At 44.4% G+C, this 26,925-nt stretch overlaps 1 protein-coding gene across 1 annotated transcript in view; it reads right to left on the bottom strand.

Annotated features, from left to right (window-relative positions):
- Positions 1-426: 426 nt before the first annotated feature.
- Positions 427-26,925, bottom strand: part of ECI2 (enoyl-CoA delta isomerase 2) — a 47,196-nt gene continuing 20,697 nt past the window's right edge. The window contains exons 6-10 of the mRNA XM_073567452.1: positions 24,533-24,635; positions 23,971-24,091; positions 19,880-19,969; positions 2,677-2,820; positions 427-678 (exon numbers count right to left, since the gene is read on the bottom strand). Of these exons, the coding sequence (XP_073423553.1) occupies positions 523-678; positions 2,677-2,820; positions 19,880-19,969; positions 23,971-24,091; positions 24,533-24,635 (614 nt within the window). The 3' untranslated portion in view covers positions 427-522. The remainder of the gene's footprint in view (positions 679-2,676; positions 2,821-19,879; positions 19,970-23,970; positions 24,092-24,532; positions 24,636-26,925) is intronic.

Genomic DNA, 26,925 nt, shown 5'->3' with positions numbered 1-26,925 from the left:
GGAAAGGTTTGCAACTCCTTGGTCTTTTTCAAAGCTCCTTTCAGGTGATTTATGATGACCCCAGACCACATCATAGCTGAGTGTGCAGGGGAAATAAAGAGCCTTTAAAAGCCAAACAGTGCACAGTGTTTAATGAAACCAACTGAAAGAAGTGATTTTTGCCCCAAAGTCATGTCTTCAAATAGAAAAAATAAATACATAGTCCTGAAGGTGGTCAATTCGTTTAATGCTTGGGTAAAACAGTTCAGAACCAACTTTTTTCCTAGTGACATGTCTCTGTCTAAGTAGCAGCAGCTTAAACCCATGGTTCATTGTGTTTCCAATAATGCATGAATATTTCAATATCTTTTGTACTTCATCGTATTTGATACATCCCTCATTTTTTGTACTTCTACTTTATATCAATAAAACTTATTGAGCCAAAAGAAATGTTTAATAAATTGGGAATATTTTATTACCTTAAAAATTAAGAACATTATGAAAATTATATATATTATTAACACCTATAGATCATTACATAAGTCACAACTTTGCTTTGCTTTGGAAGAAACTAATAATTGCATTCATACACTCCTCTGACAGCCAACGTTCTATGAGACGTTCACACTCCTGAGCATTAACGGCATGAAGCTTTTCTTTTTCTGTCTCGCGAATCAGTTGCTTGGAGAAAGCCAAGGACTAAAAGAAGACGTCAGACAACATTACATTAGGGTGGAAAAGGAGAGGTTTGAGATCTTGACACACAATTAGCCACTTAGCTATATAAACTAGTTAATGTGCAGCTCTGAATGCAAGTTGCCTGGAAAGAGACATGTGCTCTGCACTGTGGAAGCTACAGCTAAATTACAGTATACCCAAGTTCAAATTGAACTTACCAACAAGGACTTAAAAGGGGTTGTTGTCCGTCTGATAAAAAGCTGCAGTCACTATGTGATTTGCACACTTCTGGCCATATTCAGACTAGCCGTCTCTGCTTCCCTCTTTACAAGTGTATTGAAAGAAGCAGAGTACGTCTAGTTGACATGTGGCCACAAGTCTGCAAATTACATGCTTACAGTATGTGGCTGCTCGTCCTCACTAACAATATGGATAATCCTGACAGAGTGCACACGTTTTAAGGATTCAAAAGCCTCCAGTCACAAAGTGACTGCAAACTTATCAGAAGACTGGACAACCCCTTCAAAGAGTAAATGTCGTTTACATTTTTATTTCATAATTCAATATTACAGATAAGAAATGTCTAATATATATATTTTCAGAGAAATTTCTCATCCTAAATTGATCTTTCACTCAATTGATAGGCAAAAATCTGTATTAAATTAAATAGATTTTCCCATTACTGAGATAGGAGTTAGCAATTGGTACTAATAAAATTCCATAGAGAGGGGGAATGCGTAGGATCCAGAGGCAGACAAAACATTCTGCTGAAGATTCTCCTGAAACAACAATGACTGTTCTCCATAGAACTGGTCTTCTTCCCCATTATCCCGTAGAATGTAAGACCGGAAAGGTAGGTCCTCTCCCCTCTGTATCCATCTGTCACTATAACTTTGTTCATTGTAATTTCGACTTGTGTTTTGTATGTAACCCCTTCATGTACAGCACCATGGAATCAAAGGTGCTATAAAAACAATAATTTGGTCAATACAGATTTTATTCATAAGTTGAGAGTTAATTTTTATCAGTTCAGGAAGAGAAAAAAGTGGATTATTGATTTATGAAAAAAAAATTTTTTTTAATCAAAATGACATTTACAGTTTAATTATAGTAGGCAAGTACTCCGCTGGCTCTCGAATTTAAACCCATAGTACTGAACAGACCACACTCTAGTTAAGCATCCAGTAGGGAAAGAAAAACTTTTTATATATCAAAAGGATTGAGTGTAAGAACATTTTTTAAGGGAAACAGTTAATCACTTGGCGACACGGTCACAGTATATGTATCACACACACGTATGGTAGTGTGTTGTATACGTGAATAAACAATTGGAGATTCGGAGACTATTTCAAAATGGAAAACTCATTAAAAAATAAAAATTTAAACCACCACTTCAAATCATCCCCCACAAAAAAAATAAAATACAAAAGGATAAAATTACCCACCTCTTCCCCAAACAAATAGCAAAATCTAAAAATCTAAAAAAAATTACATATTTAGTACTGTAATGTGCCTAAAAAATTGGTGTTTTTTCGTCGTCATACTTCCCCAAATAATAATCAAAAACTCACATCATGTTTTAACTTCAAAATGACATCAAAAGCTACAGTTTGATGTGCAAAACACAAGACTGCACATAAAAAGAAGAGTTAAAGAAAAAAATTAAAATATAAAATTGGAGTATTTTTTGTTTATGATTTCACTACAATTGTAAAATACAGTTATTCAAAACAACAACTCGTGTGGCAAAAAAAAAGTCTTTTTGTGGCCATGTCGCCAGACAGGTTGTTGGAAGAAGGAGCAGGAAAAAAAAAAAAAAAAGATCACTTACTTTGTATGGATTGTGTTTGAACTTTTGTGAAAAACACAATCCATTGGCATTTGGAAAGGTTTTTCTTCTGCTTGCTGAGGAAGACTAGTAAATGTCTGATGGAGGTTTGGATGCAGTTATCTCAAAAGACTGGAGATACTAACACTTATTTATCCACTCAGGTTGTGAATTTGTGAGCTCGAACTTACATCTTTGGGTAATCCACCATAAGACTTGAGTCTCTCCCAAACCTCCTTCTGGAAAGTGCTATCTGGAAAAACTTCAGTGACCAGTCCAAGCTTGCAAGCTTCATGTGCTGTCAGCAACTTGTTAAAAAGAAGTACTTCTACAGCCTGAAAAACACATTGGACAGAAATCAGACACTGATCTATGGTATTAAAAAGCCCCTAAACGGCAAACATTGAAAGAAACGAAACATCTGTTGATTCAAGTTACAATGAACACCAATCCTAATATCTGTACTTTGCACAATAAACCAAAGCTTCACCAACACATTTGCTGCAGGAGGCATTTCATGCACATTATTCTGATGGCACAGCTCTTGTATCTGCACAATAACCGAGGGAATCCCACTGATCGACAGCCAGGCGCACTACCAGGATTGGTATACATATACATACAGCGCTGAGATCTCATCTCCAAAGATCTCGGTGCCGAGATCTCCATCTGCACATGCGCCTCCCGCGGCAGACATTTTCCCAGAGTCCACCGCACAGTAAACCATGTAAGTGCAGGGGCTCTGGGCTTTCACAAAATGTCGGCAAAGTCCCCGCACCACCAAAGACCCGCAGCGGCGCACAGCAGAACACCCCCTCATCCCAGTCTGCGGCCTGCAGCAACGCTCCACTCTTGTTTGCTCCAGCAGCGATCCTAGGAACCCCACTTCACCGCAGCCACCACCCCCGGTAAGCAATAAGATGCATGGATTAGAAGCACCACCATTTTATTAAAAAAAGCTTTTTTCCTATTTCTTCCTCAAAATTTGTAGTGCATCTTATAATCCGCAAAATACGGTAAATATATAATATGTATGTGTGTCTATATATAAATAGATACTAAGTGTGTGTGTGAGATTATGTATATTTGAATATATTTATATATAATATGTATGTGTATATAAATATTAAATTATAAATATATATTTAATATTTAAAACATTTTTTTTTTACTTTTTGTATGCTTCAATAGTCTCCATGGGAGACTAGAATCTGCACTTGTCTGATCGGCTCTGCTACATACAGGCGATGATCAGATCGCCTGTATGTAGCAGAATTGCTGACTTGTTATGAGCGCCGACCAACATACGGTGCTCATAGCAATCCAGCAGCGACAATCATAGAGGTCTACAGGAGACCTCTGGTTGTCATATCAACCCCGCTGCCTGAACCTATCCATGAGCTTGTACGCCTGTGACCTACCTTAGGGTAAAGAGGAACTGTTCTGATTCAGGGACCTTTAGGGCACCGGTATACGAGCTCAGGGATAGGTTGAGGCAGCGGGGTTACCCGGATGAGGTGATAGTCAGGTAGACCAAGTATTTAAGATTCTTAATAAACATTGGAGTATTCTTCAAGCAGATTGGACACTTGTGGACATTATCCCCAGAAAACCCTAGGTCACCTTTCGCAAATTACGTTCTCTGAAGGACCGACTCGAACATAGCCATTACACCAGGCCAAAATGAGAGGGCACATAACATGACTTGATAGAAAAATCTGTGGCACATTTAGATGTGGAAACTGTTCATTTTGTAAATAGATAACACGATGTAAGAGCTTCATAAGTGCCTCTAATGGCATAAAATTCTTTACTAGAGACTTTGCTAACTGTAAGACCATCAAAGTGGTGATATGGCTACCTGTTTGTGTTCAAAGAATTATACAGGGAAGACCAAGAGAGAACTAAGAAAAAGGATTAGCGAACATCTGGGTGACGTTAGAACTGAGGACACCCCTGTGGCCCGCCATGTGTGGAATGCTCATCAGGGAAACGGAGATGTCCTCTCTTTCTGCATTTTGGAGGTGATTAGACAAAATAGTAGACATGGAGACTGGAACAGGACGATTCTGCAAAAATAGACTCAGGATGGATCCACAGGGGCTAAATGATTGTTTAACGTATGGTTGTTTCATTTGAGAATACCTATTTTCTATGTCACAAATATCTTTTTCTCTACCTTTGGTCAGTTTAGAAAGGCCTCATGTTTAAGAACAGGCCTACGAGATGGTTTGTGCTAGTCACATATAGACCCCTTTTTGTGAGGGTTTTTGTATAGCATCTATGCAAACATCATAACCAAAAAACATGTTTTGTACTTTCTACATCAGGTTTGAGTGTTGCCTTGTAGAAGCGACAGTATAACTTTAAGACTAATGGTAGCAATATGTACTGAATATGTACTGTAACCCTGGATAAAATTGGGTACTTATTAGTCCATAAAATTTAATTCTCTAAGGCAGTTTTCTTATCCTGCACTTCCCCTTGAATTTGATGATAAATGTGGACATGTGTGGGTCTAAATATAGTATTAGCCCATATTTTAAAAGATGTGATGTGTGCAAATATCGGTTGATACATCAAATGTGATATACCGGGTGTTGTACCTTTCAGGAGAATTATGCTGCATATAAGGAATTGTTGACTGAAAATACATGTATGTGTGTGCCGTTGACAGATGGCTGCGCTGGTGTGGTATTTTGTCCGCATCTCTGCAGGCACCATCGGTCTTGGATGCCTGTGCACTGAGATATACTGTATTTTTTGGACTATAAGACACACCGGACCATAGGACACACTTAGGTTTTAGAGAAGGAAATTAGGAAAAAAAAAAACTGAAGCAAATAATGTCGTCAATTCTGTATATCCTCTATCCTGGTAAATATGGTCCCCTCATCCCCATCCTGATTTTCATGACCCTCATCCTGGCAGGAATATTCACCCCCATCCCATCCTGGTATGCAGGGCCCCATCCCAGTCCTGGTATGCAGGGCCCCATCCCAGTCCTGGTATGCATGGTCCCATCCTTATCCTGGTATGATTGGCTCCATCCTGGTCCTGGTATGCATGATCCCATCCTTATTTTGGCATGCATGGCCCCATCCTTATTCTGGTATCATTGGCCCCATCCCAGTCATGGTATTATTGGCCCCATCCTTATTCTGGTATGATTGGCCCCATCCCAGTCCTGGTATGCATGGTCCCATCAGAAAAGATTAAAAAAACCCAAACCATTACACGTTGCTTCCTCCGCTCCCTCGTAGTGTCCTGCTCTGGTGCCAGCACCTGCTTAATGCTTGTAAGCAGAGCATGGCAGGGACGTCATGTGCTGCTCACAAGCAGAGCAGAGCTGCCGGAATACTCATCGGGACTGTTCATCGCAGAGAGCAGTGAGCATTCATTGCTCTTCAGTAGCGGGCAGCGTCAGCTGGAGCCTTCCTGCTGCTGCTGGCGGTAACGTGTGCTGCTACTTAAGATAAATGAATATTCTGAATATCCCGCCAGTAGCAGCAGGAAGCAGGTGGCTGACACTGCGCGCTACTGAAGAGCAATGAATACTCACTGCTCTCTTCGATGAACAGTCCCGTTGAGTATTCCGGCAGCTGTGACTTGCTTGTGAACAGTGCATGATGTTCTTGCCATGTGCTGCTTACAAGCATTAAGCAGTTGCTGACACCTGAGCAGGATACTGCGAGGGAGCGGCGGAGGAAGGTAAGTGTGGTGTTTTTTGTTTTTTTTTTATATATGTTTTCTGATGGGGCCACGCATACTAGGATCGGGATGGGGCCAGTCATACCAGGATGCCAAAAATAAATGAACATTCATTGCCCTCCACGCCCTTGGGCATGGAATGCAGCGAATATTCACTTCTCTTTAGCAGCAGGCACAGGACTTAGCCAGAGCCACCAGCTCCTGCCTCTGAAACCTGCTGCTCCGCCGAAACTGCTCCACCTCCCTACCACAGCCAGAGCCGATACATCCGGACCCCCCATTTTCCTCCACATTTTGGGAGGAAAAAAGTGTGTTTTATAGTCCGAAAAATACGGTACATCCTACAGGATGGGATGTGCGGGCACCGAAGACAAATACCCACGCTTGGCTGGCGGACATGTTGGCTGCACTTGCACAGGTGCTGCTGGCTCTGTGATGACACGTGCCCAGTATGACCTACATTGGGCCCGGCCAAGATGGGAGACTTCGTGAACCTCGGATGGTGCTGTGCAGGCGTGGCCGCCTGCGGACGGCGCATGCGCGGTGTGATATACACCATGTCCAAGAAGACGTACAAGATTTCATAGAGATTGTGGTGTGCTGCCGTGCATGTGCTGCCGGCGATTGCTTTGAATGACCTCTAGTGTCAGTGCTTTGGTTTACACATGCACAGATTTTGAATGGGGAAAAACTTATATCCAGGAGTTAGTTGATCAACCCCTTGAGTGTTTTACCTAGAGTACTAATAGTAGGCCTTCTGAGCTATTTAAAGGCACCCCTGCCCCTATTGACTCACACCTGCAACCAGGCGCTGTATCCATCTCTGATGTTGTGAATATACATAGAAAGCCCTGTATGCCTCCTGACGAACTTTCATAATGGGAGGGAATTCATGTTTCTATGAATAAGTTCAGATAAGTCTATCACTATCATTTGTTTTTAAGTGTTTAGGTTGATCTACTTTGGGCATGACAACTCTGTGCATGCTGCTTCTTGCAAGACTCCTGTTTAGGCACTTTCTTTGGGTTGTGGTTAATGTTTCAATTACATGTTATTAAGTACTGGAACAAAGCCTTAAAAAGAAATATACATACTGGTAAAATAAAGTATCTTCTGAAAAACCCAGGGCTGCTATATCTTTTTATGCTTTCTGCTAAAAGTGTGACTATAATGCGTGTTGTGACCCTAGGGTAGCTCTTTATTCATATTCACATAGTCTGATCACTTTGCACCTTCAACCCCTTTACCCCCAATGGTGATCTGCATGTTAATGACCAGGCCAATTTTTGCAATTCTAACCACTGTCACTTTATGTGGTTATAACTCTGGAACGCTTCAACTGATCCCAGTGATTCTGAGATTGCTTTTCGTGACATACTGTACTTCATGATAGTGGTAAAATTTATTCGTTATGACTTGCATTTGTGAATAAAAAAAAAAGAAATTTGGGGAAAATTTCACAATTTTCAAACTACACAACAAATTTGGGGGTCCATTTTTTCTTGTTACCCTTGTAAAAAAAAAAAAAAAAAAAAATGGATCTGAAGTCAATTTTTTGTGAAAAAGTTAAATGTTACCGGTAGTGTTGAGCATTCCGATACCGCAAGTATCGGGTATCGGCCGATACTTGCTGTATCGGAATTCCGATACCGACTTCCGATATTTTTTCAATATCGGAAGTCGGCATCGGAATCGGAAGTTCAAAGTTGATTGACAGCCTGACGTCATCATGATGCGCGGTGTGTGCGCATCATGATGCGCCGTCATTTCGGGCCTTCCGGGGGTCTCTGCCGGCCTGCCGGGGGGCTGTGTGGACTGCCCGGGGTCTGTACCGGCCTGCCGGGGGGCTGTGCCGGCCTGCCGGTGGTCTGTGCACCCTGTGGGGGTCTGTACCGGCCTGCCGGGGGGCTGTGCCGGCCTGCCGGTGGTCTGTGCACCCTGTGGGGGTCTGTACCGGCCTGCCGGGGGGCTGTGCCGGCCTGCCGTGGGGCTGTGCTGATGTCCGGGGGTCTGTGCAAGCATCGTCCGATGGGACTACAAGTCCCATCTGGCGATGCCTGCTACCATGACAGATATTGACACATTAGCCAATGATGGGACAGTAGTAGTCCCATCATCCGGCTAATGTGTTAAATGTTAAAAAAAAAAAATAAAAATACTACATACATACTACATGCTACATACATACTACATACATACCACATACATACTACATACATACTACATACATACCACATATATACCACATACATACCACATGCATGCTACATACATACTACATGCTACATATATACTACATACATACATACTACATGCATGCTACATACATACTACATGCTACATACATACTACATATATACTACATACATACTACATACATACTACATGCTACATACATACTACATGCTACATACATACTACATACATACCACATACATACTACATACATACTACATACATACTACATACATACCACATATATACCACATACATACCACATATATACTACATGCATGCTACATACATACTACATGCTACATATATACTACATACATACTACATACATACATACTACATGCATGCTACATACATACTACATATATACTACATACATACTACATACATACTACATGCATGCTACATACATACTACATGCATGCTACATACATACTACATGCTACATACATACCACATACATACTACATACATACTACATACATACTACATGCATGCTACATACATACTACATGCTACATACATACTACATATATACTACATGCATGCTACATACATACTACATGCTACATACATACTACATATATACTACATGCATGCTACATACATACTACATGCTACATACATACTACATATATACTACATACATACTACATACATACTACATGCATGCTACATACATACTACATGCTACATACATACCACATACATACTACATACATACTACATGCATGCTACATACATACTACATACATACTACATGCTACATACATACTACATGCTACATACATACTACATACATACCACATACATACTACATACATACTACATACATACTACATACATACCACATATATACCACATACATACCACATATATACTACATGCATGCTACATACATACTACATGCTACATATATACTACATACATACTACATACATACATACTACATGCATGCTACATACATACTACATATATACTACATACATACTACATACATACTACATGCATGCTACATACATACTACATGCATGCTACATACATACTACATGCTACATACATACCACATACATACTACATACATACTACATACATACTACATGCATGCTACATACATACTACATGCTACATACATACTACATATATACTACATGCATGCTACATACATACTACATGCTACATACATACTACATATATACTACATGCATGCTACATACATACTACATGCTACATACATACTACATATATACTACATACATACTACATACATACTACATGCATGCTACATACATACTACATGCTACATACATACCACATACATACTACATACATACTACATGCATGCTACATACATACTACATACATACTACATGCTACATACATACTACATGCTACATACATACTACATACATACCACATACATACTACATACATACTACATACATACTACATACATACCACATATATACCACATACATACCACATATATACTACATGCATGCTACATACATACTACATGCTACATATATACTACATACATACTACATACATACATACTACATGCATGCTACATACATACTACATATATACTACATACATACTACATACATACTACATGCATGCTACATACATACTACATGCATGCTACATACATACTACATGCTACATACATACCACATACATACTACATACATACTACATACATACTACATGCATGCTACATACATACTACATGCTACATACATACTACATATATACTACATGCATGCTACATACATACTACATGCTACATACATACTACATATATACTACATGCATGCTACATACATACTACATGCTACATACATACTACATATATACTACATACATACTACATACATACTACATGCATGCTACATACATACTACATGCTACATACATACCACATACATACTACATACATACTACATGCATGCTACATACATACTACATACATACTACATGCTACATACATACCACATATATACTACATACATACTACATACAATACATTCATACAATACATACATAGACATACAGTACATATAACATAGAGTAACATACTTACCAATACTTGTCACATTGTTCCCCGAAGCCATTGTCTTTTACGGAATAAATATTAACATAACAAACCACAAAAATACTCACCCACGATCCGAAGCAGTCCACGAGTGTGTCCCACGACGATCTTGGGTAGAGAACTGCAGCATCAGCTGTTGCTGCCGTTCTCTACGGGCTGCAGGAATCCAATGATGAAAGGTAGGTATCCTTCCGCACTGTATTCCTCCGCCACTTAAAAAAAAAAAAGTCCCTAGTCTCACTTTATGCCATTGCTGTGTGGGAAATTCCCACATGTTGCATGCATGTAGTATATATGTAGTATGTATGTTGCATGTAGTATATATGTAGTATGTATGTTGCATGTAGTATATACGTAGTATGCATGTTGCATGCATGTAGTATATATGTAGTATGTATGTTGCATGTAGTATATATGTAGTATGAATGTAGCATGTATGTAGTATGTAGTATGAATGTAGCATGTATGTAGTATGCATGTTGTATGTATGTAGCATGTATGTAGCATGTAATTTTTTTTTTTTTTTACATTCAACACATTAGCCGGATGATGGGACTACTACTGTCCCATCATTGGCTAATGTGTCAATCACTGTCATGGTAGCAGGCATCGCCCGATGGGACTTGTAGTCCCATCGGACGATGCCTGCACAGACCCCCGAAGCCTGCACAGCCCCCCGGCAGGCCGGCACAGCCCCCCGGAGCCTGCACAGCCCCCCGGCAGGCCGGCACAGCCCCCCGGAGCCTGCACAGCCCCCCGGCAGGCCGGCACAGCCCCCCGGCAGGCCGGCACAGCCCACCGGAGCCTGCACAGCCCCCCTGGCAGGCCGGCACAGCCCCCCGAAAGGCCCGTACAGACCCCAGAGAGGCTGTACAAGGGAAAAACAGGATTTTTCTTATTCCGATACCGGAAGTCCCATAGACTTGAATGGGACTTCCGGTATCGGAATCGGCGATACCGATACTTTTTTTTTAAGATCGGCCGATCCATTCCGATCCGATACTTTGAAGTATCGGACGGTATCGCTCAACTCTAGTTACCGGTAATTTAAAAGAAAAAAATGTGAAGCACCTGAAGGGTTAATAGACTATTTACTATTTGAATGTGGTTTTGAGCACCTTGAGGGGTGCAGTTTTTAGAATGGTGTCACTTTTGGATATCTTCTTTCATATATACTTCAAATGTGGTCTTAAAAAAAAAAAAAAAAAAAAAAAAAAAATTTCGTAAATTTTGTTGGGAAAATGAGAAATCGCTGGTCAACTTTTAACCCTTATAACTTCCTAACAAAAAAATTTTGGTTCAAAAATTGTGCTGATGTAAAGTAAACATGTGGAAAATGTTCAGTAACTATTTTGTGTGACATATCTCTGTGACTTAAGTTGAAAAGATGGATTTTTGGTTCTTACTGTAAAATCTCTTTCTTGGAGTCTTCATTGGGGGACACAGAATACCATGTGTGTATGCTGCTGCTGCTAGGAGGCTGACACTATGCAAAACAAGAAAATTAGCTCCTACCCGGCAGTATACACCCACTGACAGGCACTAGGCACCTCAGTTGGTGAAAAAGCAGTAGGAGAAGCAACGAAACCACTCTTAACATATGTACCAACCCAACAAGGGACTCAAAGACCCAACACGGTACAATTTAAACAGGGAGGGTGCTGTGTCCCCCAATGAAGGCTCCAAGAAAGAGATTTTACGGTAAGAATCAAAAATCCATCTTTCTTTATCGCCTTATTGGGGGACACAGAATACCATGGGACATTCCAAAGCAGTCCCAAGGGCGGGAACAGCAATAAGGAACGAAAGAACAGGAAGGGCTTAGGTCGGCCGGTGCGCCACCGCCGCCTGCAGAACCTTCCTACCAACAACTGCATCAGACGAGGCCTGGGTATGAACCCTGTAGAACCTTGCAAAGGTGTGCAAGGACGACCAGGTAGCGGCCCTGCAAAAGTGTAAGGCCGAGGCCTGGTGACGAACGGCCCACGACGCCGCCACGGCTCGGGTGGCGTGAGCTCTCACTCCCGGAGGGGGCCGTTTTTCCTGTAGCCGGTACGCTTCCAGAATGGTAGAACGAATCCAGCGAGCGATCGTGGATTTGGATGCCGGAAGTCCTTTCCGGCTACCTTCATAGATGACCAGCAAAGAATCGGACTGACGAAATGAAGAGGTCCTGGCGAGATAGACACGCAAGGCTCTAACTACATCCAGTTTGTGGAGACTTCTCAAGAGGGTGAGAAGGAGGAGCACAAAAAGATGGAAGAACGATATCCTCGTTGATGTGGAAAGAGGACACCACCTTCGGAAGAAAGGCAGGAACGGGCCTGAGGACGACCTTATCTTGATGGAGGACCAGGTAAGGGGAACGACATGACAATGCCGCCAGCTCAGAAACTCTTCTGATGGACGTAAGACAATCAAGAAGGTTACCTTCCATGAGAGAAGGGACAACGGAATGTCCTGGATAGGCTCGAACGGCGCCTTTTGAAGAGCGCTAATGACGAGATTGAGATCCCACGGGTCTATCGGTGAATGATGAGGAGGAACCACGTGGGCGACCCCTTGGAGAAAGGTCTTAACCTGCGACAAGGAAGCAAGCTCTTTTTAGAAGAGGATAAACAAAGCGGAAACCCGGCCCTTGAGGGTACTGAGAGAGAGACCCGAATCTAAGCCAGACTGGAGAAAACCCAGTATGGACGGAATGGAAAAGGACATTGGAAAGACTTTCTTATTGTCGCACCAATGGAAAAAAGCCTTCCAGTACCTGTGGTAGACGCAGGAAGAGGCTGGCTTTCTGGCTCTGATCATAGTCTGAATAACTTGGCTGGACTGACCTGATCCTTTCAGGATCGCGGCCTCAACGGCCATGCCGTTAAACTCAGAGACTGAGAATTCTCGTGGTAAAGGGGGCCTTGCGAGAGAAGGTCTGGAAGCCTCCAGGGAACGTCTGCGAGCATGTTCAACAGCTCCGCGTACCAAGGACGTCTTGGCCAGTCTGGCGCCACAAGAATCACTGGTACGCCTACCGATTTTATCTTTTTGACCACTTGTGGGATCAAGGCAAGAGGCGGAAACAGATAAGGAAGTTGGAACTGGGACCACGGAGTCACTAGGGCGTCTCAAGCTACGGCTAGCGGGTCCCTGGACCTGGCCACGAAGCGCGGAACTTTGTGGTTCATCCGAGATGCCATGAGATCGATATCCGGAGAGCCCCAGCGCTGGCATATCTGATCGAAGACTGTGGGATGAAGAGCCCATTCACGTGATGCTAGGCCTTGACGACTCAAAGTCGGCTGCCCAGTTTTCCACCCCTGGAATGTGAACGGCGGAGATTGCCGGAACGTAACGTTCTGCCCAGCACAGTATCTTGGCCACTACTGACATAACTTGCTAGCTGCGAGTGCCCCCCTGGTGGATTATGTACGCCACAGCCGTGGCGTTGTACGACTGAATGCGTAACGGTTTTGCCGACGAGGGGAGGCTGCCATTGAAGAAGGGCCAGGGAGATTGCTCTGATCTTCAGAAGATTGATAGGAAGATGAGCCTCCTGTGGACTCCAGCGTCCTTGGGCCATTCTCTGATGGAACACCGCTCCCCATCCGAGAAGGCTGGCATCGGTGGTGATGACTTGCCACTGGAAAGGGAGAAAAGACCTCCCTTGTAGAACTGACGTTGGCATTGCCCACCAAGTCGGGGATTGCCTCACTCTGAGAGGGAGGAGAATGGGACGGTCCAAAGACAGAGTGGTCTTGACCCAGGCTGAAACAAGGGACAGCTGGAAGGGGCGAAGATGAAATTGTGCAAAGGGCACTACTTTCATGGAAGCTACCATCTTCCCCAGAACCTTCATGCAGAACCGAAGGGGAATGGGAGTTGGCTGTTTTAGGATCCTGATGCCTTTGGAAAGAGCCGCAAATTTGTCCCTCGGAAGAAACACCCGGGCTAGGTTCGTGTCGAATTCCATGCCTAGAAAGGTCAGACGCTGAGTGGGAATTAGAATGGACTTCTCTTTGTTGACTATCCATCCCAGGCGGCGGAGAGTATCCAGGGTTATCTGAAGACTCTGAAGGCAGTCTTGACGGGACGAGCCCTTGATCAAGAGATCATGCAGGTAAGGGATGATGAGGATCCCCCTGGAGCGAAGGATGGCCACGACAGTCACCATTACCTTCGTGAAAGCAAGGGGAGCGGACGCTAGGCTGAAGGGAAGCGCCATGAACTGGTAGTGATCTTTCTGAATCGCAAATCGAAGATATATCTGATGTTGCACACAAACAGGAATGTGCAGATAGGCATCCCGTATGTCCACAGAGCATAGGAATACCCCGGGTTCCATTGAGGCTATACCGACCGACCGAAGGGACTCCATTTTGAAATGAAGAATCTTCACGTGGCGATTGAGCAACTTGAGGTCCAAGATCGGACGAAGGGAGCAGTCTTTCTTCGGGACTACGAAGAGATTTGAGTAGAACCCTGAAAACCGTTCGTTTGGGGGAACGGGAACAATCACTCCGGCGGAAAGTAGGGAGGAAACGGCCTGAAAGAACCCTGAAATGTGGGACCGCTGTTTTGGTGGTCGAGACAGGAAAAAAACGTCTGTTCGGGAGGGAAGCGAATTCGATCTTGTATCCGGATGCGACGATTTCCCTGATCCAAGCGTCGTCGACAAGAGAGCCAAGCAACCATGAAAAAGGAAAGTCTGCCTCCCACCCTGGAAGAAATTCCAGGTGGGGGTGACTCGTCACTTAGAGGAAAACCTGCCGGAACTGGCGCCTGAAGATCTGGAGTATTGTCCTCTAGATCTCCAGCAAGGAGCGGGTTTGTAAGAAGGTTTTTTCTGCTCCCGCTCCCTGGTGGTGGACTGACGATCTTGCTGGGCAGATCTTTCCGTGGAAGAGAAGGGATGAAAGGGCCTGGAATGGCCGAAAACCCTTTCTGTTGAAAAAAACGTTATGGTCGAGACTGGGGGCGAGAGGTGCTTTTACCACCCGTAGCATCGGAGATTATCTGATCCCGCTTGGCTCCGAAGAGCCTAGAGCCCTGGAATGGAAGATTAGTAAGCGACTTTTTTGAAGTAGTATCCGCATTCCATGACTTTAGCCAAAGGACTCGGTGTATAGCTACTATGGATGCTGTTAGCAATTGCTACGCAGTCGGCCGCGTCCAAGGAGGCGGCTAAAAGATATTTTACTGCATGGTTAATCTGATCCGCTAGATCTGCCAACTCATCTTGAGGAGCTGTCGCTAAGACGCCCCTGCAAAGAATTTTTTCCCAAGCGGAAATTACTTTCGCCACCCAGGCGGATGCGAAAATAAGGCAGAGGGAGGCGCCGGATGCCTCAAAGATAGACTTAGCCAGAGATTCAATCTGCCTGTCAGTAGGATCTTTGAGCGATGCCCCATCTGGAAGGGATAGAACCGTTTTTGAGGCTATCCGGGAAACTGGGGGATCCACCTCGGGAGCCTTAATCCACTTTGTGAGCAGGTCTGCATCAAAGGGTTACAGCACGTCTAAGTACTTGCGGACTGAGAAACGTTGCTCCGGGAGCTCCCAGTGTTTGGACAAGGTAGTATCGAACTCTTTGTGATTGGGAAAGGTTCGAGATGGAGTCCTTGCTCGTTTAAAGAGAACAGAGCATTCCTGAGGGGGAGCCTTATCTTGCTTAATTTTAAAGGTTTGGAAGATAGCCGAAATGAGACTATCAACCATGTCCCGTGTTTTAGAAACGCTGTCTGCTTCTGAACTAGATCCCGATTGAGAGTCATCGCCAGACTTAAGGTCGTCATCCGAGGAAGGGACGAAGTAGATAAGGCTCGCTTCCTAGAACTCCTGCCCTGTCTGTCTCTCTGAAGGTCGCGGTCAGGTGCGGACGACTCACCCTGAGAGGCGGTCGGAGCACAGGTGGCTGTAGATAGCTAAGGTAATCGTTCTAAGACCTGGACCAGCGACTGAGAAACTTTTGTCAAGTCAGATACTGACTGAGACATTACAACGGCCCACTCCGGGGAGGGGTGGAGTGTCCACAGGCAGGGACTCGTGTGCTCCTGAGATGCAGACATAGTTGAAGGACTGCAGGATGGGCAGAAGGGAGACGACTAACCCGATGCCCACTTCTTTTTACCGCGCGCACAGGCGTAATGGGTAGCGGTGGGCCTGAAGCAGAGATCCCCTGAAGGGTTGGGCATAAGTAAACTGCTCTGAATGGCCGAAGGAATTAGGGAAGAACTGCCGAGGAGAGCTAATTCCAGCCTCAGAGCAGAGCCTACCGAGATTCAGGCGAGCAGCAGAAACGCCGAAGTAGCCCCCAAGCAGCGCAGGAAAAGGAGTGAAAACCCAGGAAATGCTTGATGATGGAAGTTGGGGTCAGAGCTTAGCGGCTGAGCAGCGATTGGATAAGAGCAGCGGGGGAGGGGGGGGGCGGCGAGTCGGAGGGCTGGCCAGGCCATAGAGAAAGGAGCCCTGTGATGGGCTAGAAAAAGCGCGACAGAAAGCGCGCTCAGAAGGAGGAGGGAGCGCGCTGAGAGCGGCGAAAGTGAATCTGACGTCGCCGCAGCCCCATGCCTGATAACAACTCAGGACAATAAAAAATGCCGCTATTAAGGTATCTATGCCCGCAGATTTCTTGAAATCCCTGCCCAGGCCATGTGCTGTGCCCCCCTGAATATAGAAAGGGAGGCGCGCGCTGATGAGAGAGGTCCGCGGCAGGCAGGGGAGAGAGGCGAGAGATTCAAATGCTGATGGGTTCTCTGTAACACTGCGGGGGCTGGAGGGATCGTACAGGCACTTACCTGACGTCCCTGAAGAGGGTGATCACAGGGGCCCACGAGCATAAGGCAAGCCGCTGGGAAATGTCCTCTGTACCTGCATCCTGCAGAAGACGGCATTAACCTCTTGTTGGCGAGGAGAATCTTGCGATCGCCGTCTTCCTCTCAGCCCTGTCCCGAGAGAGGGGTGAGGAGGGGGATTTGGCAAGGACCAGCCACCTGTCCACATCCCATAGCACCAGAAGGTGATAGGGAAAAAGTCCTGCCAGCGGTACTGAGAGTTGCGATGTGGGATCAACCACACTGCTCGCTCAGCCGCCTGATATGGGAAAGCAGGGTGAAACTTACACCCTGTTTCCCGACTTGAATCTGAAAAACAAAAGACAAAGAATTAAAACGTTCTACTAGAAAACCTAAGGAAAAAAGTTAACTGCGGATCTGGGGAGATCCCGGTCCGCCTCCTACAGACACTAAGCACAAACTGAGGTGCCTAGTGCCTGTCGGTGGGTGTATACTGCCGGGGAGGAGCTAATTTTCTTGTTTTGCATAGTGTCAGCCTCCTAGCAGCAGCAGCATACACCCATGGTATTCTGTGTCCCCCAATAAGGTGATAAAGAAAAAGTGACGCCGAGGGATCTCCGATCCAAAGGCAGCCCTCTGCTGGCTCTTGGAATGCCGCGATTGTGTTCGATAGCAGCATTTCACGGGCTTAAAGTGCTGGTAACGGTCTGTGACCGATCCTGGCACTTAGTGCCGGGTGTCAGCTGTCAAAATCAGCTGACACCCAGCAGCGATCGCTCGGACGTAATATTCCATCCATGGTCAAATAGGCCCAAGGCACATGGACGGAATATAATGTCCGATGTCAGAAAGGGGTTAAGCAGACTAAACTGTGGAGTATTAATAGCCCTTTAGTTCCATATTTTCTGTAGAAATTGAATTGAGGAATGAATTAAATTCCTGAGCAGTTCCAACAAGAGACACCCTGAGATTATCACTCAATAACCCACTTCTCCACTTCACTTGTACCCTTTTGTTCAAGTAATCTGTGGGAGGGAACGATTTAGGGTTCAGTGAGGGAGAGTCATTGGTGAGCGGGGGCGCCATTTGCGTATAACTTAGGGTGCCAACCCCCGCAGCAAGGAAGGGACTCCTTTATTAGGGAATCTAGAGGCCGAGTCATAATTAATATATCCTTAATATCTCTCCACCCATTCTAAAACTAAGGGAATGTCTTTGGTTATTTTATTATTGCTGTGATTTTTGGATCTGCAATTACATTCCACTTGTTGGTTGGTATTTGAACTTTGGCTGCTTTCTTGTAAAGTCCCACCACAGTCCCCTGCGTAGACTGCTAGTCCAGGCCCAAACATATATAAATGGTCTGGTAATGGGTGTGTTCCCTTTGTTGTAGTAATAGATGGTGTAGTTTGGTATGGTACCTTAACTTCGCTACAAGTTGAGTAGGAACTTCTAGGGTCATCAGGGTGAGCTGTCATTGCGTGGGGGCGCCAATTTACGTTCAAGTAAGGGTGCCAACCTCCGTTGATAGGCAGGGTCGCATCAGGGGACATTAAGGTGAACTAGTTACACCCACCCAACCTTTCCCCTCATGTTGTTGTGCTACGTCAGCTAACATTTTGTTGCCTGGTAGACGTTTTGTTGGTTGTTTAATAATATTATAATAAAGGTTAATATTTAATGGTAGTAGTCCTTTGGTGAGCACAAAAAAACAAGCCCGGTCAGAAATATCAAACGTTATAGCGCACAGAATATGTGACAGCTAAAAAATTATTTTTTTTATTAATGCAATAAAAAGTGGTACAAAAAAGCAATGAGAGTATGGAATTTTAGTGTTTGATTGCTATTCTTTTGCACCCTCACACTTAAAAATAAAAAAAATAATTTTTTTTTTTTTTTACAGTGGCCTGGTTGATACATGGTTAAAGGGTTTTGCTCATCATGACAGATGAATGAAAAGAGCCATGATGGTGCGGACCAAGCATGTCTAAGGTGAAACTGAAATAACCCCTTCAAAAAAGTCCTTTCTCCAGGCTAATAGGGTCAGTTTTTGTTATTATTACCCCTGCTCCAAAGTATTTTTTTTTTTTTTTTTTTAATTTTCTTTATATTTACCATATAGTTACAGTCATATGGTCCTTTTTAAATGTTGCTATTTTTTCTGGTCTTCACCAAGGGCCATTGCTCATAGTGTAATTATTCAGGACAGCCTAAAGACACCCCAGAGAATCCTGTGAGACACATCCCCTTGAACAGACCACTAGGTAAAGACGTCCATATCACTGGAACTATATGGCGGTTTTTTAAAACCAAAATAAACCTCAGGGGAGCACAGGGACTAAAAAGAGCAAAAACTCTTTACAGTTTACAAATGTTATCATCTCCGCAATCTTTACCCAGCGTCTGTTCCTTTGACACATGCTTTGAAGTAAACATTTGTCAGGGGAAAAAAAAAGACATAAAATGGGTATGACCAGTGATCATGTTACTAACACCTTCTAATTTAAGTGTCCTAGGCTTTGACAGAGCCATAAGTTTTAGGGAGTCAGCCAGATAATACTCACCTTACTTAGACCCATAAGACGTGGGAATGTATATGATGAACAACCCTCTGGGCTTTGTCCTAACTGGCTGAAGGGAGTGTGAAAAGTCGCCTGCCAAAAGAATCAAACAATACATTTCACAAAGTAGAGAAAGCTAAATTATAACATATCAAAAATTATGGAAATGGTGAAAAAAAAAAAAATACAAATATTCCATGCAGAGGTAGCAGTTCAGTAAAACGTAAATTTTAAAGACATCTTTCCAATCAATCCCAATGGTATCAAAGAGGTAGGAGGTTTCACGAATGTCTACAGCTAGTACTGGAGTGAATGAAATCTAGATTCTCACTGGTGACAGCGTGGCCAATGTTCCCTCTACGCCAGTGGTCCCCAACCTTTTTTGCACCAGGGACCGGTTTCAAGCAAGACCATTCTTCCATGGCCCGGCAGGGCGGGGATGGAGGTGTGGCATGGGCGGGGCTTTGGTCATAAGGGGGCGGGGCTATGGACGCGGTTGTAGTGTAGCAGTGCATACTTATAATTAAATAACATTTATAATGTGACTCAACTCACCATAGGTTTTGAATAAGTGCTCCATCACCCCCTTCTCCCCATCATTGCCTTCACCCCATCACTCCCCTCTCCCCATCACTGCCATCTCTCCATCATTGCCTTCACCCCATCACTCCCCTCTCCCCATCATTGCCTTCACCCCATCTCTGCCATCTCTCCATCATTGCCTTCACCCCATCACTGCTGTCTCCCCATCATTGCCTTCACCCCATCACTCCCCTCTCCCCATCATTGCCATCTCTCCATCATTGCCTTCACCCCATCACTCCCCTCTCCCCATCATTGCCATCTCTCCATCATTGCCTTCACCCCATCTCTGCCATCTCTCCATCATTGCCTTCACCCCATCACTGCTGTCTCCCCATCATTGCCTTCACCCCATCACTCCCCTCTCCCCATCATTGCCATCTCTCCATCATTGCCTTCACCCCATCTCTGCCATCTCTCCATCATTGCCTTCACCCCATCACTGCTGTCTCCCCATCATTGCCTTCACCCCATCACTCCCCTCTCCCCATCATTGCCATCTCTCCATCATTGCCTTCACCCCATCACTCCCCTCTCTCCATCATTGCCATCTCTCCATCATTGCCTTCACCCCATCACTCCCCTCTCCCCATCATTGCCTTCACCCCATCACTCCCCTCTCCCCATCATTGCCATCTCTCCATCATTGCCTTCACCCCATCACTGCTGTCTCCCCATCATTGCCTTCACCCCATCACTCCCCTCTCCCCATCATTGCCATCTCTCCATCATTGCCTTCACCCCATCACTCCCCTCTCCCCATCATTGCCTTCACCCCATCACTCCCCTCTCCCCATCATTGCCATCTCTCCATCATTGCCTTCACCCCATCACTGCTGTCTCCCCATCATTGCCTTCACCCCATCACTCCCTTCTCCCCATCATTGCCTTCACCCCATCACTCCCCTCTCCCCATCATTGCCTTCACCCCATCACTGCCGTCTCTCCATCACTCCCCTCATGGCCTTCTCCTCATGTCCCCATCTCCTCCAGGGCCAGGCTACACAAACACAGACCAACACACACACACACCACACACACACACACACACACATTATACATACACACAGACACCACCTCTCTCCTCTCACCTGTCGCAGCATCGCCCGCGCTCCCTCGCTCTGACACAGCAGCGGCCGCGCTCTCCTCTCTGTGTCAGTCAGAGACAGGAAGCGCGGGCGGCGGGCAGGAAGCTGGACGCAGTGGACAGGTCCTTGCAGCTCCGCTCCTGCTATTCCCTCTTGCAGGCAGCGGAGCTGCTTGATCGCTCCCTGCCGCCGCTACACACGCCACCCCAGCCCCCGCTACGCCACTGACCGCCCCTGGTTCCCCTTGTGTCCGCGGACCGGCAAGGGCACTGCAGCGGCCCGGTGCTGGGCCGCCGACCGGCGGTTGGGGACCCCTGCTCTACGCCATGGCAGCTGCTGAGCCATACAGTGAGGAAGCTTGGCAATGTTGCATCAAAAGTGGGCAAGAGTTCGACACCCAGCAGGTATCATAATAATCAATTAATAGGTACAATACTGGCTGGGTTCAAACAAAAAAGGAAGCACTCTGTAGCTCCATAGCATGCAAACATGAAATATGAAAAATGAATTGCATTACTGTATTAGAAATATGAAAAACGGAGAAAGCTTAGCTCATAAAATGGCCAATTTATGTGTACCTGGAAGCCACAGTAAGGTGTTTCTCGTGTTCCAGGACCCTAACCTAATGTCAATCCTCACTTAGACTAAGGTCTTCATCTGTATGGGAACCTATGTAAAACCTCTCTTTAGACTGAAATCTATATCTCTGTGGAGAGGTGGTGGCCCTGCTGTGATTAAAAACGCCTGTGGCTAACAGGTGGAGTGAAATTAATACTGGGTTGGTGTCTGATGACGTGCTGCAGCGTCTCTCCACATCAAGAGTGATGAATGTTAGTGGCCATGTGCTTTTCTACACTACATAGAAGATTAGCTTTGCAGTGATAAGCAAATTGACCTCGGTGCTGAGACCATGACGCAGAAGCTAGGATCAAACAGGGCTTCTCCTGCTCTTTATTTTGTTGTATTGTAAAAAAGATGCAATGCCTTTTCACAAAACACGCAAATCTGACCTGTTAAGCACTAAGACATTATCATCCCCGACTATAAAGATGCCATACTACCAAATATCAAAATAAGAATCCCAGGCATTGTCAGAAATGCTACTCCTGTCAAGGACTGGTCTAACATTTCTGGAGTAATTAGTGGAATAACTTTTAATGATTATGGAAGTCATGTCCCAACCAGTCCATACTGTGCCCACTTTGGTGTCAAAAACTCACAAGACCGACCACGACACATAATTTTGTGAATCAGACTTTAAAAGTGAAGCTGTTAGCTCTGGTTGGTGCACAGGACAGATATATGACTGAGTGGAGTGTATTGGCACCGCAGGAACACTAAGGCTGTGTGCCCACGTTACGATTTTTAAGCGTTTTTGCCGCGATTTTCGGCACGAAAACGTTTAAAAATCGTGTACAGAACGCCCCCCATGCATTCCTATGGCATTCCACACATGCGGAATCACATCGCGGAAAAAATCGCAGCATGCTCATTCTTTTGTGTGGAATCGCAAAGAATTGCCGCGATTCCGCACCCATAGGAATGCATGAGAATCGCTTACTTCCCGCATGTGGCTATGCCCACCATGCGGGAAGTTAAGCGTCTCATGTGCGGTTGGTACCCACGGCGTGGAGGAGAGGAGACTGTCCTCCAGGCCCTGGGTACCATACCCCTGTAAAAAAAAAAGAATAAATCGGGGTATATTTACCTTCCGACGTCCGGGGCTGCCATCCCAGGCCTCAGCGTTCCCAGTAATGCCTTGCGGCAAGGTCCTGTGATGACGTAGTCTCGTGAGATCGCTATAGCAACGCGAGACCAACGTAATCACAGGTCTCGCAAGGCATTTCTGGGAACGCTGAGGCCCGGGAATGCAGCGCGGGACGTCGGATGGTAAATATACCACGATTTTTTAATTTTTTTATTCTTTTTTAACATTCTATCTTTTGCTATTGAGGCCGCATAGGCGGCCTCAATAGTAAAAAGCTGCTCACACTTGTCAAACACTATGTTTGACGAGTGTGACCAACCTGTCAATCACTTTCCAAGCGATGCTTCAAATCGCTTGGAAAGTGCTTGAGAAAATCGCGGCAAAATCGCAAACAGAATCTCGGTAAAATCACGGTGAAATCGCGCTGAAAAAAAACGCGCGATTTCTGGGAAGGAGTCCGGTTTTCACTGTGCGTTTTAAAACGCTACGTGGGCCCATAGCCTAAATGTGGCCCTATAAATTCAGTAATATATCTGATTCTCAAACACTCCACAGCACACCACAAAAACAGTTGTTTCTACATTATTTTCTAAATACTTGAAGTACACTTTGATGCAAAACCTAGAATATAACAAAAAAAGGTAAAATATTTTAAATGAAAGTTTTTGAATACTTTTGTCCCTTTATGGCCATTTCAAAAAACATATAACACTTACCCTGTCAGTGGCATAGACAAGGTCAAACAATCCTAATATTGTCACTGAGATCCCAACTGCAGGTCCATTTACTACAGCAATTAGAGGCTTAGGGAAATCAATAAATTTGCTGACAAAAGCCCTACAAAAGGAGAAATGGAATTTAATAAGAAAAAAAATAATTGGAGGTTAGAAGAGTTATTTTAACAACTTCAAATTGAATGTAGTAATTGTTGAGACATCTTATATATGATGGTTCAATGGTTAAGCACTGGGGTCATGGGTTCAAATGCCACCAAGGACAACATTTGCAAGGAGTTTGTATGTTCTCCCTGTGTTTGAGTGGGTTTCCTACAGGTTCTCCAGTTTCCTCCCACACTCCAAAGACATACTGATAAGGGAATCCAGATTGTGAGCCCCAATGGGGTCAGTGATAATGTCTGTAAAGCGCTGTGGAATTAATGGCGCTATTTAAGTGAGTAAAATAAATAAATATAAATGCAATTGACTTTACACTTGAACATTAACTTTGGACAAGTTTCTCAATAGGAGATTTTGTGCATTTTAAAGCAGATGTACTCACTCTAATATGACAGCAGAATCCTTTGCCATCTTCTCTTTGCCTTCAGGTGGAATATTTGTAAAATTATTCAAGTCATTGCCGCTGCAAAAGTAATCCCCAAACCCTATAACAAAATGGAACAAAAATGACATCTGAACTAAGAGGGGATGTCTCATCAAGACAAAAACCGCCTGTTTTCTTTCAGCTCCCAGAACCTACCGCAATCAGCTGCTACTCACAGGGAGGATACGCATAGCCATACAATAACACAAGAGGCGACTATGTAATTCATGGCTGTGCTGGGTCCACTGGAGCTGCGCTTATTTAACAGATCTTCTCTCTAAGGCCCCGACTCTATGGGTTTTCGTCAGAATTCCAGCATAAAGCAGGGGTGGGACAGGTAGTGGTGAAACACACCTGGTAAATTCAAAATAATTTGCGCCACTAAATTACACCAGAAATGTGTGCCAGTCCCTAGCAGGAGTAGTATTTTTGGCAAAGGCACACAGCAGTTGTAAGATGCATCTGGATTACTAAGGGGCACATGCCTCTTCATGTGCCATGGATTCCAATCCTAAGAAAAGGATAACCCTGTGCCAGATATGTACAGTCATGGCCAAAAGTTTTGAGAATGACACAAATATTATATTTTCACATGATCTGCTGGCCTCTGGTTTTTATGTGTGTTTGTCAGATGTTTTTATCACATACAGAAATATAATTGCAATCATATTATGAGTAACAAAAGGTTATATTGACAGTTAGAATGAGTTAATGCAGCAAGTCAATATTTGCAGTGTTGACCCTTCTTCTTCAGGACCTCAGCAATTCTCCCTGGCATGCTCTCAATCAACTTCTGGATCAAATCCTGACTGATAGCAGTCCATTCTTGCAAAATCAATGCTTTTATTTTGTCTGAATTTGAAGGTTTTTGTTTGTCCACCCATCTCTTGATGATTGACCACAAGTTCTCAATGGGATTAAGATCTGGGGAGTTTCCAGGCCATGGTCCCAAAATCTCTGTTTTGTTCCCTGAGCCATTTAGTTATCACCTTTGCTTTATGGCAAGGTGCTCCATCATGTTGAAAAAGGCATTGTTGATAGCCAAACTGCTCTTGGACGGTTGGGAGAAGTTGCTCTTGGAGGACATTCTGGTACCATTCTTTATTCATGGCTGTGTTTTTAGGCAAGACTGAGAGAGAGCCCATTCCCTTGGCTGAGAAGCAACCCCACACAAGAATGGTTTCAGGATGCTTGACAGTTGGCATGAGACAAGGCTGGTGGTAGCGCTCACCTGGTCTTCTCCGAATAAGCCGTTTTCCAGATGTCCCAAACAATCGAAAAGGGGATTCATCAGAGAAAATGACTTTACCCCAGTCCTCAGCAGTCCACTCCCTGTACCTCTTACAGAATATCAGTCTGTCCATGATGTTTTTCCTGGAGAGAAGTGGCTTCTTTGCTGCCCTCCTTGAGACCAGGCCTTGCTCCAAGAGTCTCCGCCTCACAGTGCGTGCAGATGCACTCACACCTGCCTGCTGCCATTCCTGAGCAAGCTCTGCACTGCTGGTAGCCCGATCCCGCAGCTGAAACACTTTTAAGAGACGGTCCTGGCGCTTGCTGGTCTTTCTTGGGCGCCCTGGAGCCTTTTTGGCAACAAGGGAACCTCTTTCCTTGAAGTTCTTGATGATGCGATAGATTGTTGACTGAGGTGCAATCTTTCTAGCTGTGATACTCTTCCCTGTTAGGCCATTTTTGTGCAGTGCAATGATGACTGCACGTGTTTCTTTAGAGATAACCATGGTTAACAGAAGAGAAACAATGATGCCAAGCACCAGCCTCCCTTTAAAGTGTCCAGTGGTGTCATTCTTACTTAATCATGACAGATTGATCTCCAGCCCTGTCCTCATCAACACCCACACCTGTGTTAATGGAGCAATCACTGAAACGATGTCAGCTGGTCCTTTTAAGGCAGGGCTGCAATGATGTTGAAATGTGTTTTCGGGGATAAAGTTAATTTTCTAGGCAAATATTGACTTTGCAAGTAATTGCTGTTAAGCTGATCACTCTTTATAACATTCTGGAGTATATGCAAATTGTCATTAGAAAAAATGAAGCAGTAGACTTTGTAAAAATTAATATTTGTGTCATTCTCAAAACTTTTGGCCATGACTGCATGTGACCACTTCTAATGGCGCTCAATAGACTCCCACTGATTGCTAGAAAGAATGTCGGTGCATGCATTTATATCTGTACCATCAAATTTAAAAGAACGCCCAGAAAGTGTTGTTTCCTAATGCTTGATCCATGTGTATATAGTGTATCATGGAGGCATTTACTGTAAATACTTAGCAATCATTCTTTTACAGTTTCCAATAACATTACAGACCTCTTCTGAACCATGTGACAGCTATTCA

The sequence above is a fragment of the Dendrobates tinctorius genome, unplaced genomic scaffold, assembly GCF_039654945.1.
Source record: "Dendrobates tinctorius isolate UK_male_01 unplaced genomic scaffold, ASM3965494v1 ptg000004l, whole genome shotgun sequence".
Taxonomy (NCBI): domain Eukaryota; kingdom Metazoa; phylum Chordata; class Amphibia; order Anura; family Dendrobatidae; genus Dendrobates; species Dendrobates tinctorius.
This window is presented reverse-complemented; position numbering and strand designations above follow the sequence as displayed.